Source organism: Calonectris borealis, chromosome 17 (genome assembly GCF_964195595.1).
Source record: "Calonectris borealis chromosome 17, bCalBor7.hap1.2, whole genome shotgun sequence".
Classification (NCBI taxonomy): Eukaryota; Metazoa; Chordata; class Aves; order Procellariiformes; family Procellariidae; genus Calonectris; species Calonectris borealis.
In genome coordinates, this window is record NC_134328.1 from 308,828 (window position 1) to 324,559 (window position 15,732).

Below are 15,732 nucleotides of genomic sequence, written 5' to 3' on the forward strand. Positions count from 1 at the left end.
TTGCTATTTGCAGTCTTCTGTTCCAAGCAGCGCAGCATAAGCCCTGCTTACTCATTTGGTACTAGCTGAGATTAGGCTTGCTTCACTGGTGTTTGCTCCACAGGCTTTGAATCCTAAACTGAGAATTTATGTTCAGTTTATGCAGGGTGCTGCAGGTTTTGGTGAAGTTCTCTCTTTCACTTGTGCCTCTGTAAGGACAGCCTCCAGCACCAGCTGTGCCAGTTTGTGATTCTGGATATCATAGCTGTTTTCTTTGCAGCAGTTCATACCACCTCTCTTTCCTTCCTGTCTCAGAGAAAAGAGGAATGATTGAATGGTCTAGCTTTTTAATCTCCTGAGGTTGTAATGGCGCTGCTGCCATTTCTGTCCATGCATGTATAGTAGCAGCCATCTCCTGCTTCAGCTGCAGTGGTTGGCAGTGAGTTTCCAGCATGCGGGAGAGTCCTTAGTGATAGGTTTCTCAGGAGAGAGATGATCGTCATATCACTTCCCTCTTCCTTGCCATATTTCTTCTAGTCGAGGGGAAGTTGGGGCTTCTCATTCATCCTTTAGGTTATCTTTGGGCCATTCTGTGGCTAAAGTGCCATCATCACTATTTTTTAGGGAAGACATTGCCCATCATGCTTTATTGACAGCCAGAGAGCTTTCCAGGATTCCTTAAAATGTATCATTAGATTTCTTCAATTCCCTAGAAAAGAAGCTGACACTGGTGACAACATTCAGGACATTCTCTGTCCTAAAAATACACTCTCAATGACTGTGATGATTTGTGTGGGTGAAGCAGTTCTGTATGTGGTCTGAATTTTGTGGTCTTCTTACACCCTACATGGTCAACTGGAGGAACAAAGTTATCGTTGAAGGCACTATTTTTGTGATTACCATTTGTTTTCCTCCTCATTTGTGGTGATGATTGTGGAAGAAAAAAACCCAAGTAAGTTGCTCTTTGAGACGATGATGGTTTTGGAAAAGGAGCTGCCTACTCAGAGTCACCAAGCTTTGCGTAGAAATGTGCGAAGCTTTGTTAGCTCTCTAAGACCACAAATTCACTGGTCAGTTGTACATCTTCATTAATGTTCCACCTAAGGGAGGGTTTATTCCTTTCTCTGCTAGAGATTTGTTTGACAGCCAGGACCTATTTGAAGGCATCCTTGGACACTATGGATGACCCCTAATATCCTCTCTTATTTTTACATACTTTTTAGTGTTTTGGATGCTGAATTGCAAAAGGACATTACAGTCTTTGACTGAAGACTGGTTGTCATTTTTTTGGGTCCCTTGGCATCTTGTCATTGGCAACCAAGAGGAAGCGACACTCATTCTTTTTTCTGCAGAGACTGCAGCCTCTTTCTCTGTTCCTTTCCTGGAGCCCTACTAGTTGTGGGGCTGTTACTATTGCACAGGCCTTCTACAGATACCAGTTCCTCATCTGAGCTCTTCTGCCCATCAACATTCTTGAAAAAAAATAATGTGGGACTCAATCTCTATCAGTCAAGGACACCAGTGGAGGAGATCCAAATTCTCTGGTTGATCGTCTGTACAGTATTCCTTCCGTAGAGGGTGTTTGTGTGAGCTCATTCTAACTTCTGTCCCAAAGTAGTGTCTGCCAGGGAATTAACAGTTTTCATCTCCAAACTGAATGCTGGAGGCTGAGATTCTTATTTCATCCTCAGCATTGCTAAGGACTTTTCTTTTTAGGCTGATAAACTCCTTTCAGAGTTTGGTTGTCTTGGTGCTGAAAGACGCAAAGTCTCACCCATATCTGGGCAGATGGACAAGCTGTTTTCAAGTTACATCAAGACTGTTTTGGATATCACAAATGTGCCATTTCCATTTGTCGCTGGACTATAATCTGTCAGAGCTCAAGTTGCACCAGTTGTTGGGAATGCCTAATGTTTGTCAAGCAGCCTTGTGGAGGCTCTCTGTACCTTCCACACCTTCTCCATACCAAGAAACATGCTGTTGTAGAAGCACCACCAGGGATTTAGCATTTGGCAAAGTGTATCGAAATTCCTGTGCGAAGGATTCGGAGGCCTGTCTCTGAGGAGGTATAAGCCTATGACAGTTATTGGTTAGTCATGCACAGTATTGAATATACGTGAACAGTCTTTCGAAACAAACAGAAAAGGAGGTTACTTAACCTCCTTTGAGATATGCTGTCCAAACTTACATTTCACCTGCCTCCCATCCTTCCAGGTGTTCACCTTTGTTGGGATCTTGCAACAGAATGAACAAAACCAACCTCATGGTTTGCTGCCTTCTCCGTGCATCAGGTGTGATGAAAGAAGCACAGGACTGATTAAGAACAAAAACTTGTTATCCAGCTTTGTATGTTAATATGTTGTGAATGTAAACCTTGAGTGCACTTCTGGATAGCTTTGGTTGCTCCTAAAATGACCTTTCTGTTACCTTACGACTGAAGAAGAATCTAAATATAACCAACATTGTTACCTGGCATGCTGCTTTAGAGCTCACTTAACGTATATGGACATTCCACTGTATTTCTCCTTTTAGAGATTAATTCTTGCATTTTTGTTTCTCTATTACTCTTTAAACGGTTGCTTGTCCCTATATCAGTCCTTTGGCTAGCTAGGGAGTCATTTTGTATGGCCTAGAAAGCACACCGGCAAAGCTGTTACTCTTCCCCTTTTTCGTACAAGTTTTAAATGCTGCTCTATCTGAATCTCTGTATCTTTTCATTGTAAGGATCTGAATATTTCTCTTTTCTCTCCTACTGTGCTCATTTTTGCAGTGCACGCTGTTGAGAGTAAGTGTTGCTGTATCCTTCCCCCTTGGCCCCCCAAAACTGTTTACTACAGAACTAACACGATTTCTATTATTTGCTGTGCCCGTAAATCTCCTTTGGGAGGAGCTGTTGATCTAGGCTGGGATTTGAGAAGATTTCCTGAAAGCTAAAAGGAGAGCCATCCCAGGTCATTCTTCTGTGATAAATGAGGTCACCAGATGGAAAAGGTTGAGAATCTTTGTCTGAAACGATTTTAATATATCAGTGTTGGAGATAACATGTTGGCGGATTATTAGTTGCTATGTGCAGATAACGTAATTGAGGGGGACGTGGTGACACGTTGGAGAGACTTCTGCCTTTTGAAGTCAGATGGAATAATTCTCTCATTTAATCTCATTTGTACAACAGAATTTCTCCTGGGAATTCATGCACCAAGCCTGCTAATCTCAGAATACTCAGTAGGAGGTTTTCCAAGGGTTTATAAGCCATTGGATTTTTTAAGGATAATCGTGGTGATTACAGGTTGAGATGTGATGTTTCGACTCAGTAACATCTGGTAGAGGGCTCAGGCTCTCAGCTTTGCTCACTCCCTCCCTTAGCTGCAACATTTTCTGTGTTGCTCCCTGCCTCGATCCCCTCTTCACGATGCATCCTCATGCCACTCACCATCTTCCTGTTGCTATGCTCCTGTAAGATATTTTCCTCCAGAAAATTAATCCCCAGTTTGAAAATTGGTGTTCTAGCTCACCTTGGAGCAACATGTTTAGGTAGTTGTGTCTTGGGTTTCTTGCAGCCTTAATGTATTTATTGACAGAGTCCTGAGTGGCCTTAAGTGCTGTTAACCCTGTTTTACAGGTAAAGGACTGAATTTCGGAGTCTAAGGAGGCTTTGTGGTTGTTCAAGTCAGAAATGCAAGATGGGGAGAATTCTTCAGATAGACAGCAGTTCTTAAAACTGTTACTAAAACCGTGAAGAAAACTAGCTTATGTAAAAACAAACAGGCTTCTTGACAAACCTAAGATGTTTTACAGGTCTCTCTTTTACCTAGCTAGGCACTTAGCTGCAGTTACGGAAAGGAAGGAATGTGTTTATGTTTCTTCAGAAATAATAGTCTCTGGTCCTAGCTGACAGTCTCTTAAGATCTTCTGTTCTGTTTCCTTGTTCTGTTTCTTCTCTAAGTAGCCTGGTTTAGGTTAAGCAAACTATGGCTAGCTAAACATTTATCTGCAACCTAGAGTATATACACATGTGCTTAGCATAATCCTCAGTGATCAGAGATAAATAAACCTGTGGTCTGGTGGAAGACTGTTTTAGAAACCAAACGTATACATCATGCTTTTTTGCAGAGTTGTAAATCATTTATTGGAGAGGAGTTTTATAAAACCTAATTAATCAGCATTTTCTCTGTGGAAGGCATAGCAGAGCACTGTGGGTAAATTTTGTTTTGGATAGCCATAACTGTTAAAATGGGTCACGCACGATGTAAATCTAGTATAACAGGTTAGTTAATGACTGGTCTTTCTCAAGTGCTGCCCTTGAATTTCTCTGGTACTGCGCTATTACTGTAAGATTTGTCAGCCCTACCAATCCTCAGCTCCCACTTCACATGCTGATGAATGTGACTACCCAAGCATTAAAGCTGATAAACACCATAATCCTGGGTAGGGTTCTAGGAGCACAGACATCCCTGTCCCTCCCTGCGCATCACTGCACTGCGCCAGCACAGGCGTTTGTGCAGCTGTGTGATTAACCTTACTTTGGAACTGCTCTGGCTGGAAGAATAGCCTCACATAAAGCAATACTTACATTTCAGCCTGTTAGGTTCTCTGATGTGACTCATGACCAAAAGGAGGGTGGGACAGGAGTGAGCCATCAACAGAAAGATGCTGGGGGGGACAAAGACTGTTTTATTCCTTTGGCAGTAGGTCCAGTTTAAATGCAGATCCACCAGAACCAGGATCTCTGTAGAACTTTGTTATTAACTGAAGGTTAGCCTGCTGGTGTCTGTACAAAAGGCAGCTAAGCCACTTAACTCTTGACTTAAGTGCAAGTAATATTGCAGCTTGAAACAGGGTGTTGCTGGTAACCATTAAGAAAAACAACGTAGCATAATCCCAAGGCCACTTCTCCCTTCTTTCCTTTCCCTGCCCACCATTTCACATCTATTTCCAAATTTTTAGTAGGAATTTCTTTTTTAAAGCCAAATGAGTTATTTGATCCAGTTGCCAGCACAGGCACACAAACCTGTGCTAGTGGCAGTGATAGGTCTGCACACTTGTCAGAGGCAGCAACAGGAATATCTGAAGCCAGTGCAGCTCTGAGCTCTTTGTAATGCAGAACCATTACCTTAATTCCAATGACTGCAGCCTTAGTTTCTGAGCATTGAACGTTTTAACTGTGAAATGCAAGGGTCTTTGCCTAGATCAGAATGTTTAGGCTTAGCATTTCCTTTTCTAACTGTACATTCTCTGTTTTGCATGTATATATCTTTGGGATTAGAAAGGGTTTTATATAAATACAATTAAAACTTCTGGTGTTTTATTGAAAGATGTTAATTGAAAAAAAATGAGTTCACAGCACACTGATGTTAAATAAATATTTTAAAGGAGAGGCTAGTTTCAATCAGTTCTTTAGCTTTGTAGCCTGTCTTGTGCTAGGCTGTATATCAGAAACCCTTCAAGGGAACAGCATTTCTAATCTTTGTTCATGATGTAGCAGCACTTGGTGATCTGACTCCACCAGCTCCTAAAATAATAGCCCATGAATTTTGAAGTGTATTTTTCTTTGCTAAGGTGAAAGGTGAGGTCTGGCTTCCTGAGCACGTGAATTTACCTGTTCAAATGCGCCACAGCCTCTGGCTACTTTAAGGTACATGTGTGACTTTGGATAAACCTGCTAGGAGCAATACTGAAATCGAGTTGTGAGTTATATTTTCATCCTGAGACTGATGCTTCTGGCGTTGCATAAAGTCATTTAAGTAGCCAACCAAAAGATATCCATTGCCTCCCATTGCCCATATCTTTGCCAGATCCCTTCTGGGGGTGCGTGGTGCTGCTGGCATCATCATATTGCTGTATGCAGGAAGGGCAGAGAGAGGGCAGGCCAAATTCCCCGAATCCTAGTACTGGTGACAGTCACCTTGGCTCCACCAGTGGTTTGCAAGTACCCTGCTCAGGCCATCCCCACAAAGATTTTTCCTTTCCCTGTCCGTTCTCTGGGCAGCAGTAACAAGGCTGATAGGCAGAGCGCTGAGAGTTGCTAAGATGATAATGATTTCTTTAGGGCACTTATATGTGATATTAAGGCAAGTGCTCTGCTCAGTTAGTTTAGATCTGTTGTGCCTCTGTGTTTTACGGTAGTTAGAGGAGTTATGTGTATCAGGTGGTGACTGAGATAACAGTGAAGTTTTCCTTGCTTGCCCTTAGGATCTTGTTTTTGCCCTAGATTAAGAACACTTTCAGGTGAGGACTGAAATACCTGATCTGAATTAACCCCAAATTAAAGTTACTTTCCTTCACTCTAGCAGTGGGTGGTCTATGTCAGGAGGGGAATTGCAGCAGTTTTATCTATCACATGCCCTACTGCAAGCAAGAGAGAAACCCAGGTGATTTTCTTGCCATTTTAGATTGCAAAGGAAATGAGAGGAGCTCCCTTATAAGCTAGAATAAGGTAAATAGATATGCTTGTTATCACAGTCTGAACTATATCGTTAAACTATTTTTCTATTACAGTTCACGATCTGCAGAGCTTTGGACTTGATAATGTAAGTGTTCCCAAGATAGTATTCTAGTTCTCTTGGTCTATTTTCCTTCTGGATTTCCCTCCCTTTGCCACACCGAGATCCTAGTGTTAGTGATCCCAGCCATATTTGGCTTTATGAGTCTGAGCAGAACCTGGGACCTGCTTTCACACAGGGCTCTGAAGTATATTCTGGGACATCTGTGTGTTGCTTGGCAAGCCTGTTCCCCTCTTCCTGAGACTGCCTTGCTCCTTAATCTGTGCTTCCCAGTTTTGTAAGGTTGACATTTTCACAACTGCTCCTGGATCTGTTGGAGTTTACCTTGTGCTGGGAGGGAAGCAGGTGATATCCATACCTATGCCACCAAAGCAGCTGACAGCATAGTGCCCCTATGGCAGGGAGAGGAGTGGGTGGGAGAGCCTGCTCTGTAGATGGGAGGGAAGGGCACCGGGATCCAGGGGTTTCCAGCAGGAAAAGGAGGAATTCCACACCTTGGAATCTCCCGTGAATAAAAAAGAAGAGCAAGTGCTTTGGAGTTTGTTGTTAGGATGCACAGAGGAGAGGACCTGTCTCTGTTCCAGAGCCACACTCGGAAAAATACACAAATAATTAACTTTAGGCCTCTTACCTTGCCCCTCAGATGCTGTGCAGTTGTTTGAGTTATTAGCATTTCCGTTTCAGATCAATATGACGCACTATATCAAACATCTCTCATTTGGAAGGGATTATCCAGGCATTGTGAACCCTCTGGATGGGACGGACGTCACTGCACAGCAAGGTAAAAGCCAGCTGAGAGAAACCTCTTTTTAAGTGTCTGTATTAATAGAAGAGAACAGGAATGAAGTTCCCAGTCTTTAGCAAGAACCCTGACAGCATTGCATAAAACGTGGACGACTCCACCTTGTGCTCTTTCTGGAACAGCTGCCTCCATTCATCTGCAACAAATCTGCCAATGTGTTTTGATTCTGTGACCTTTCTGAAAGATCTCTCTTTTCAGTGTTCATGGATTCACAACAGCAGGTACAGCACATCATTATTAAATGCCTACATCAGGTGTAGTTTAGGGAGAGCCCTGTCTAGCTACTGCATAACCAGTAGCTAGATGGAGATAATAGAAGATGCAGGATAGAGAAAAAAAGGCCTAATTGATAGTTGCTGGAGAGCCGTGGTGTATGCCTGACCTTGATCTACCCAACAGTAATGGATGAACAGCTGTGGTGAAATTGAAATATTGCTGATCTTTTCTAGACAACTCCCAAGTTTGCTGGCTTGAGAAGGAAAGGCAATTCTCTCCTCGTGCTACTGCGGCTCAAACTATAATCTTGGTTTATTCACACAAGCCTGCTTGTTTTCATTTTCCACAAAAGATCCTGACCGTACCACTTTATATGCCACTGCAGAGATTAGTTATTTTTTTAGATCCACTGAAGTCTGCAAAGTTTGTCTTTGCAGGTACTTGGGGTGCTGTTATATAATAAAGCTTGGAGAAGGAAGTCGTTTGCCTTGAGGTGGTAGTAGGATTGTTAATTCTACCTGAATCCGTTCTTTTAAATTTTCCACTATGGATTTTAATTCTTGTACCTAAATCAAAGGATGGTGCTTAAAATAAAATAGAAAAATGAAAAGCTCGATACGATCGTGATGCCAAAGTTTTTCTGTGGAGTAGCAAACACTCTGAGAGGGGGCCTGAAGCTAGCTGGTAAAATTCTCTCTGTAGGCAGAAGATTTCCATCCTGGGCCTCGGAGAACCAGTTGGCAAATTCTTGAGGAACTAGAATTGAAGATATGCTCTGGAAAAGAAGTGGAAGAAGTAGATTGCATGTCAAATGTATATTTATTGCAGACCAGCTAAAAATATTGTATATGAGAATTACTACTTCTGTAGAAATGGATGAATAATCTTCTCCTCTAGAGAATTTCATACAAAACAGGTTTTCAAAGCGACTCCTGCCTTCCATTATCCTTAAAAGAACTGAAGGAACAGGCTGGTCTGAGGCAGCAGCAGGAGTTCTCCTCCTGTTTTTTTCTTCACTGATGCAGATCTTCATCTCCTGATATGATAGAAACCATGTTTCTACAGGAATAAACTGTAGGGTTAATTGAAGCTGATATAGGATACTCATTTAGAATTGAGTATGTTTTCTTAGGGCTATGCTGTTAAATATAAAGGTTTTCATGTGCTAGAATAAGAATTTTCAAGAAGTTGTACTGGTAAAACTACAGCAAGATAAGTGGTTTGTAGAAAGTTTTCCATTTAGTCAAGGCCAGAATGCTGGTATTTTTGGTTTTGTTTGGAACAGGAACAAGATTCACTTTGGCAAAAGGAAAACTCATGTCAGACATTAACTTTACTGTCCTTGAAAACCTCCAGTAGCTGTTGTGCAGAAAAATGTTCCCTGACAAGCTGAACAAAACCAATTTGTGTCTACCTAACCTGTCAGTTAAGTTTCCCAGCTCTTCGCCCGTTATTAATTGTGTCTCTCTGTCTTTGCTTATAGCTTCCATGATGTTTCAGTATTTTGTCAAAGTGGTCCCCACGGTGTATATGAAAGTAGATGGTGAAGTAAGTACCTTTTTTCCCTATTGCTTTGGCAAGTGAAAGCCTTCAGAGTTTCTCCTCGTATTCTGATGCTGACCGTATCTGACCTCTGGTGGAAGCAACATGATCTGTTCGACTTTCTTCAAATAACCAGCCCAGCAAGAATAACAATATCTACGGTGTAATGTTATCTGTAATGTTGCAGCAGTGATGAAGCAGATTTCAGCCTCCTCCATCCCACCTAGATCGAAGTGACCATGCCATTTTCATCAGGTTCCCTCATGAGTCCCTCATAGTGCATGCTCAGGAGAAGTCAAAGCAGCAAGGAGATCCTAAAAGTGTTCTTTGGAGAATAACCCAAGATCAGCTTGTCTCCAATTTAAAAACTCCTTTAGCCTCCAAAAGAGCATGGCTGGATTTCCAGCCCTGCTTTCAGAATATGTCCTTCTTTTGGGACAGGTAGGATAAACAGATTACCAAGTAGATACCAGGGTGAGACGAAGATCCTGAGAACAGAGACAAACCTATGCTCTCTTCTGAAGCCAGCCTGAGGGAGCAGAAAGAACTGTTTCTTTCATTCATTTGGAAGCATTTATTTTGGTTGCCATCATTCTGGAGGGGTTCTCAAGAGCTACGGAGAATGTCTTTTTTAAAAACAAACCAAACCAAACCTGTCAGTTATCATTATTTGGGCCCCCACAGTCTTAGGGCAGCAGAATGATGTAAGCTGTTATGTTTCTTTTGCAAAGAAAACAGCAGCAGAGGCAGCAGCTCTACATTACTACTGTTGTGCAGGCTTCGCTACCAGTGCTACCCAGTGTACTTATCTAACCCTGTGAGGAAGAGACAGGTGCCACATGCACCTGTGAACATTCCTGTACAAGATGGCTTAGCTCCCTAGCTGTCTCCCAGGTATGGGTTCTGTATCTTCTACACTGCATGGGTGGTCCATGCCCAGCTTCGCTTTAACACCAAACCAGTTTTCTCTAAGATGAAACCCGAGTGTGGTTCTGGGGCTCATTCAGTGCAAGGACTGATCTACATGTGGATGAAACTACGCCAGAATTTGACTCCCTTGTCCTAGGCAGTTTTATAACACTGTGCAAACCCCACAACACTGGAACCCCTACCATCTCAGGCTCTTCACCCAAACTCATGCCACTCTTGGGCATCTACCACATATCTTTGCAATCAGAACAACATACTACTGCACATCCACACAACCTTCATGTTCCTTTAGGCACTCTGAAATGTAAATCACCGGCAGATTATTAGTTGTGTCAAGGCTGCATAGGAACCACAAATCTGAGGAGCCACACAGCCAAAGTAGATACAATGCAGACATTCAAGTGAAGCTATCCTAGAGCAGTGTAGGCAGAGCAATCTAACAGAATCCATTCGAAAGGTAGATGTAGTTTGTATTTCTTCATCTTCCCTAAAGATTGAAACTGTTTGCAAGACTGCATTCTGATGTGATAAATCCTTATGTGGACCACTCTTTCTTCAATCCCCTGCTTAAAAAGGACCCATCTGTTTTTTCCTGGAAGTTGGGTGGAAGTTACTTGCTATGAGGTGATATTGGGAGAACCTTCAGACCATGTTTGGAGCTTATTCTGCTTAGATTCAGGATGCCTCTGCAGTTTCTGTGGATGTTTGAAATTCTTGAAGTACAAAGGATAGTTAATCGGAGCTCTATTCTTATGGCCACCTCCCAGTATACCATGGCTTCTGTTTCTCTTGATGAAATGTCACATTACTATAGAGCTGTTGTTCAGTTTTCAAAGGACTTCTCCTGTCAAAAGAGTTGCTTTTTATTAGTCATCAGGAAAGGGATCTGTGCAGACCATGATGCTTATACTTACGGTAACTATGGATCCAAGTGTGCGGCCAGATGTATGTTTCTCACTCTTGAATATATATGGCTTTCTCACATCAACACTGTCTCCTGAAGCATGCTTAGGTGGACTGTATTTTGGTAGAGGATGACAGGGACTTGGGCTTGAGGTCAAGAGGGACGGCTTATGCCATTACTTGCCAGCAGAGACCAAAACAGTCCAGCCTGGGGACTGATGCCTCACTCATTCTTTGGGCTAGCTGGGGCTTTAACTTATAGCCTGTAGCAAAAATAGACTTTATCCTGATGGTGCTCTTTATGACCCTTTGTAACCACTGTCAGGCCCTCCACAAGTGAGTGGGCGGGCCTACATTGATATGATTCACTGAACTTATGTTTTAGCAGCCTTTCCTATTCCTCGTTAACAAAACAATATTTGCTGTGTTTGTTTCCTGCTAGGTGGTAAGGACTAACCAGTTTTCAGTTACACGACATGAGAAAATAGCCAACGGGCTATTAGGAGACCAGGGTCTGCCTGGTGTGTTTGTGCTATATGAACTGTCTCCCATGATGGTGAAGCTGACAGAGAAGCACAGGTAAGAGACATTTCAATTTATTTCCTTCACCCTTCATTGATTTTGTCATTTTGCGTAGCTTAAAACTCCATCCTCACTTAGACACGACAGTGCACGTGCCTGAAAGCCATCCAAGCCCCTTCCCAGTCAGTGGAGAGGAAGAGGCACTCCCAGATGCCCTTCCTCTCTGTGTGAACACCTGAAACGGATTGGGGTTTTTCTGATACTACCTGAAGAGTTTTAATCCAGTATCAAGATGGAGAAGGAAATTGGTGCAGCGAGCAGAAGTCTGATATAATGGTTCTCGGTTCAGACTAATTTCCTCAAAGTCTTTTTTAATGGGAAGACTAGATTTATATAGCATACCCATCTTACCAGCACCTACAGCAGCACCCACAGTGATCCAATCTGGTTACTTACTCTGCATTTGTTATAGCTTTTCTGCATGTTGTAGTCAGCATGGAAACTCTTTCTTCCTTCCGGGTACTCCATTAATCACAGGCATATAATTGCAGGGGAGTGGAAGGGGTTGTAGCTGTCCGATCTTTTAGGATCATGATGAGGGACAGCCAATGTCTATACTTTAAAATGTATTAACATGTGCTTAGGGATTTAGTTTTTGTATTACAGCAGCCTGCTGTGCATTCTGTCTTGGTAGGAATGGATAAAACCTTGGGGATTAAAAGTCCATCCTTTAGGTTTATAAATTCAGCACTTGCTTCCTAGGGTTGTCACTGAGCTCATTAGAGTGCACTGCTCTAATGCTACTCAATGCTTCTCAGTGAAAGTATCAGTGACAAACTCCATTCTGTAGCCAGTAGGGGTTATTTAATTGTTAAATCTGTTAATTGGCAGCTATTAATATTTATGTAATGCATACTTATGTGCTATGATGAACATTATGATAGTTATTGATTATTAGTTTTTATTAGTTAATTGTTACTTATCTGACACATTGGTATCTGAACTCATGCTGGTTGTTCAAATTCTTTTCCTCATTCTAGGTCCTTTACACACTTTCTTACGGGAGTCTGTGCCATTGTTGGAGGCATATTTACAGGTATTGCACCTTTCAATCTTTTTTCTTTCTAAAGTGTAAACATTTGCCATCTTACTCTTTCTAAAGTCTGCATGTCTGATAATAAATCCCTGTTTGATGGGGAGAGATTATTTCAGCCTTCAGGAGGAGATATAGCACGTTCTGCAGAGCCATGGGAGTGGCATCAGACTGTAATTAGCACTGTAGACTTTCGAGATGCTGTAGATGATGTAGACCTATTATAATATTTCATTTTGATGCTCTACAGGACATTTTGTTTTCAAATAATGTGGTCTTTCTGTTTTCTTGGCCAGCTTGGGTCCGTAAGCAGATAGTTACTTTCATGTGGAACCAAAGCCATTAAAATCTGTGAACCCAGGTCGCCACAGGCATAGCCATCTCAGAGGTCTCAAACTGTGTTCCCAGACATAGGAACTCCAGTGAGTGCTCTGCAGGGACTAAAAGTAGCCCTCACAGCTAGACAGGACCCTGTAAGGACAGACTGTTCCTGCAGAGCCATTTAAATGTCTGGACTTCATTCTCAGCACTGGCTTCTGGAATAGCTAATCAGTATCTGCTCAGCTCCATGCATGTGACAGAGCCCAGCCTTGGTCCAGCCTTGCACTCCAGCTAATACCCCAGGGTGCTCTGAAACATAGTCGGAGATGCTCACGTGGCTGTGAAGGGCCAGCCTGGAGATCTGGTCAGCAGATCTTAGTGGACCTGAGAAGCCAGCTACTGTATCACGTAACACCTGTATCACATACCTATATCACATAATACCTTTATCTGCAAGGTTTTCCCATCACCTGAAGTGTCACAATGCTCAAATAACCTGATACTGTTAAACAGGATTTCTGTCTGTAACAAGTTTGATCATATTAATTTCTATGGTTGACTCAGGAAAGGCTTTCAAAAATTATTTTCATGACAAATGCAAGTGTCCTCTAGCACTGATCAGGTTTGACAGCAAGTTCATAGTGTTTGCTGCCATATGCCATGTTCAGACTCTATATTCTAGAGGACAGATCAAATCAGCTGTGTGCAATAGTTTTTGTGTTACAGCATCAAATTGATTGCACAAGTCGAGATAATTTCAGGGCAAAACCAACCACAAAAGTCATCTGAAGCGTCAAAGACCAGATAGTAAGGCCAATAATTCCATACTCTACAGTAATAAACAGAAGACTCAGTTCCTGTTTTAGCTGCTACTCTTTATATAGTATTGAAATGTCTGTCTTTGTGTAGGGCCAGGTAATCACTTACTTATTCCTTAGATTGAAGCATTGAAAATACCTTCACTCACTGGCACCGTGTGTTCCCTCCCTGACAGGAGCTCAGGGTTCCTGTCCTGTGAAAAGCCATCTCGTTGGATGCAGGGTTGTCTGGGTTTTGTGGTGCAGTAGACCTATTCTGAGCTTTTCTGTGGTCCCAGAAAAGCACTGAATTAATAGGCTCCTTCAGTGCTGGAGAGATTTGGGGAAAATACTGCAGAAAGAACTAAAGGCATTGGTTTGTTTTGCTTTGTGTCCACCAAGGACACGAAAGGGTAAACATTGCAGTCTCCAATAAAGGGCATCCATAAAGGGCAGCATCGGGTAGAGTAGCTTACTTTTAAGGTTACTGTGAAATGAGCAAGAAATGGCAAACATGCCCTTGGCAAGCTGGGTCAGGGCAATGACATGGCATAAAGCTCTCAGCATCAGCTTCCTCTCCAAACTCTTCTTGCTCATCAGTAAACACATGTGACTCAGCCTGTCTCATTTTTACTTCTGTAAGAGAGATCTTTTTCTGGAGAAGCATGATCACCTCTGCCCTGCAGGCTGGATCTTGTCTGTCCTAATGGGAGGAGGACCTTATTCTTCTGAGCAGCAGCAGCTGTCTGTTCTGAGGAACTGGAATTCCTTTCCACTGACAAGGGCTTGTGTTTTCTTTCCTTGGGAGTTGTTCTCTCTTTGAGGCATGGCTGGCTTGATGCATCTGTTTTTCCCTTTTAGTTGCAGGACTCATTGACTCCTTGATCTATCACTCAGCACGTGCCATCCAGAAGAAAATTGAACTTGGGAAGACAACATAAATAAGCAACAACCTGACCCCACAAAAAAAAACTCTAAGGAGAACTAAACAGGTTTTTCAAAACACAAGTGATCTTCTGAGTGCACAAGAGAAGAGGTTTGGAATTACCAGATGGCGCTGACTGCTCTTATGTTACTGTCCCATCATTCTTTGTTTGGCATTAATTTGTGGATGGATCTGCTTGAGCCTTGCTGCTATAAAGATTAGCCATCTTGTCTGGCTGTGCAGACCCTACTGTAAAAACCCTTTTGTGTCAGTCCACATTCATCCAGTTCCGCCCCCTTCCCCGAAAGAGATGCTGGAGATACTGCATTCTGTTTGCCTCCAGGAATAATGTACTGTATTGTCATGAGACCTGGAATGGATTGAAGTTGCCATCAAATAAGCTTTCTAGCAACACCATCTAGATTTTAAAATTTTTCTTAAAAATGTTTCTGAGTGTAATGATGCTGTATGCCAGACCTCTGTGAAAATGTGCTGAATCCCATGCGCTTTCCTTCCAGCTGTCCTGGGCAACATGGTGCAACCTAGCACTTGGGATGTACTTACTGTCCCATGGGGCATTGCAGTTGCTCCAGATTGCTCTTCGTACGAAAGATGCAAGTTGATGTTTCAGCAAAAAAAGTGTTTGGAGTTTTAATTGATTTTTAAATTGGATTGTGTTTTTCACTTCCCCTCTGTTTATATTTGAAATAAAAAATTTGAAATATAAAATATATTGAAGTCCATCCTCTGTGTGTTTTGGTAAAGCATTTGGAAGAATAATTAAATTATTTGAACTAATCCTGGTACTGAATTTGAAATTATAATTAAACAACACATCTGCATTGTGGCAAAGTATGTAGATATCATCATGATGTGTATGATCTTAATGATCTACACAAGTGAGTGAAGTGCTTGGTATGTGAAATTATATTGGGAGAAAATAATGAGGAAAAATAAAATACTGTGCTAAAACAGACTCACTACTCTTTTAAATCTCGGCTCTGGATTTGCTTTGGTATTGACTCTAAACTTGGTCCAAGCAATTGGTCCAACAGTATACAGTGAGTGTGACAGGCACAGGATCAGATAATGCAGAAAGAAAGCTATTTTATAATTCATTTGAAAGTAGGTGTTGTTTGTGCGGGTTTTTTTTTAATTAGTTGAACTTACTTACAAACCAGGGAGTATAAAAACTTGTGGTT

At 42.0% G+C, this 15,732-nt stretch overlaps 1 protein-coding gene across 4 annotated transcripts in view; it reads left to right on the plus strand.

The window, feature by feature from the left end:
- The window catches only part of ERGIC3 (ERGIC and golgi 3), a 29,561-nt gene extending 14,300 nt beyond the window's left edge, over positions 1 to 15,261 (plus strand). For 3 of the 4 annotated variants that reach the window (XM_075166151.1, XM_075166154.1, XM_075166152.1), the window contains 6 exons: positions 6,475 to 6,506; positions 7,164 to 7,260; positions 8,981 to 9,045; positions 11,315 to 11,451; positions 12,435 to 12,490; positions 14,467 to 15,261. In XM_075166151.1, coding sequence (XP_075022252.1) covers positions 6,475 to 6,506; positions 7,164 to 7,260; positions 8,981 to 9,045; positions 11,315 to 11,451; positions 12,435 to 12,490; positions 14,467 to 14,546 — 467 coding nt within the window. In that variant the 3' untranslated portion in view covers positions 14,547 to 15,261. The remainder of the gene's footprint in view (positions 1 to 6,474; positions 6,507 to 7,163; positions 7,261 to 8,980; positions 9,046 to 11,314; positions 11,452 to 12,434; positions 12,491 to 14,466) is intronic. The other variant, XM_075166153.1, reaches the window with a different exon arrangement.
- Positions 15,262 to 15,732: the final 471 nt, after the last annotated feature.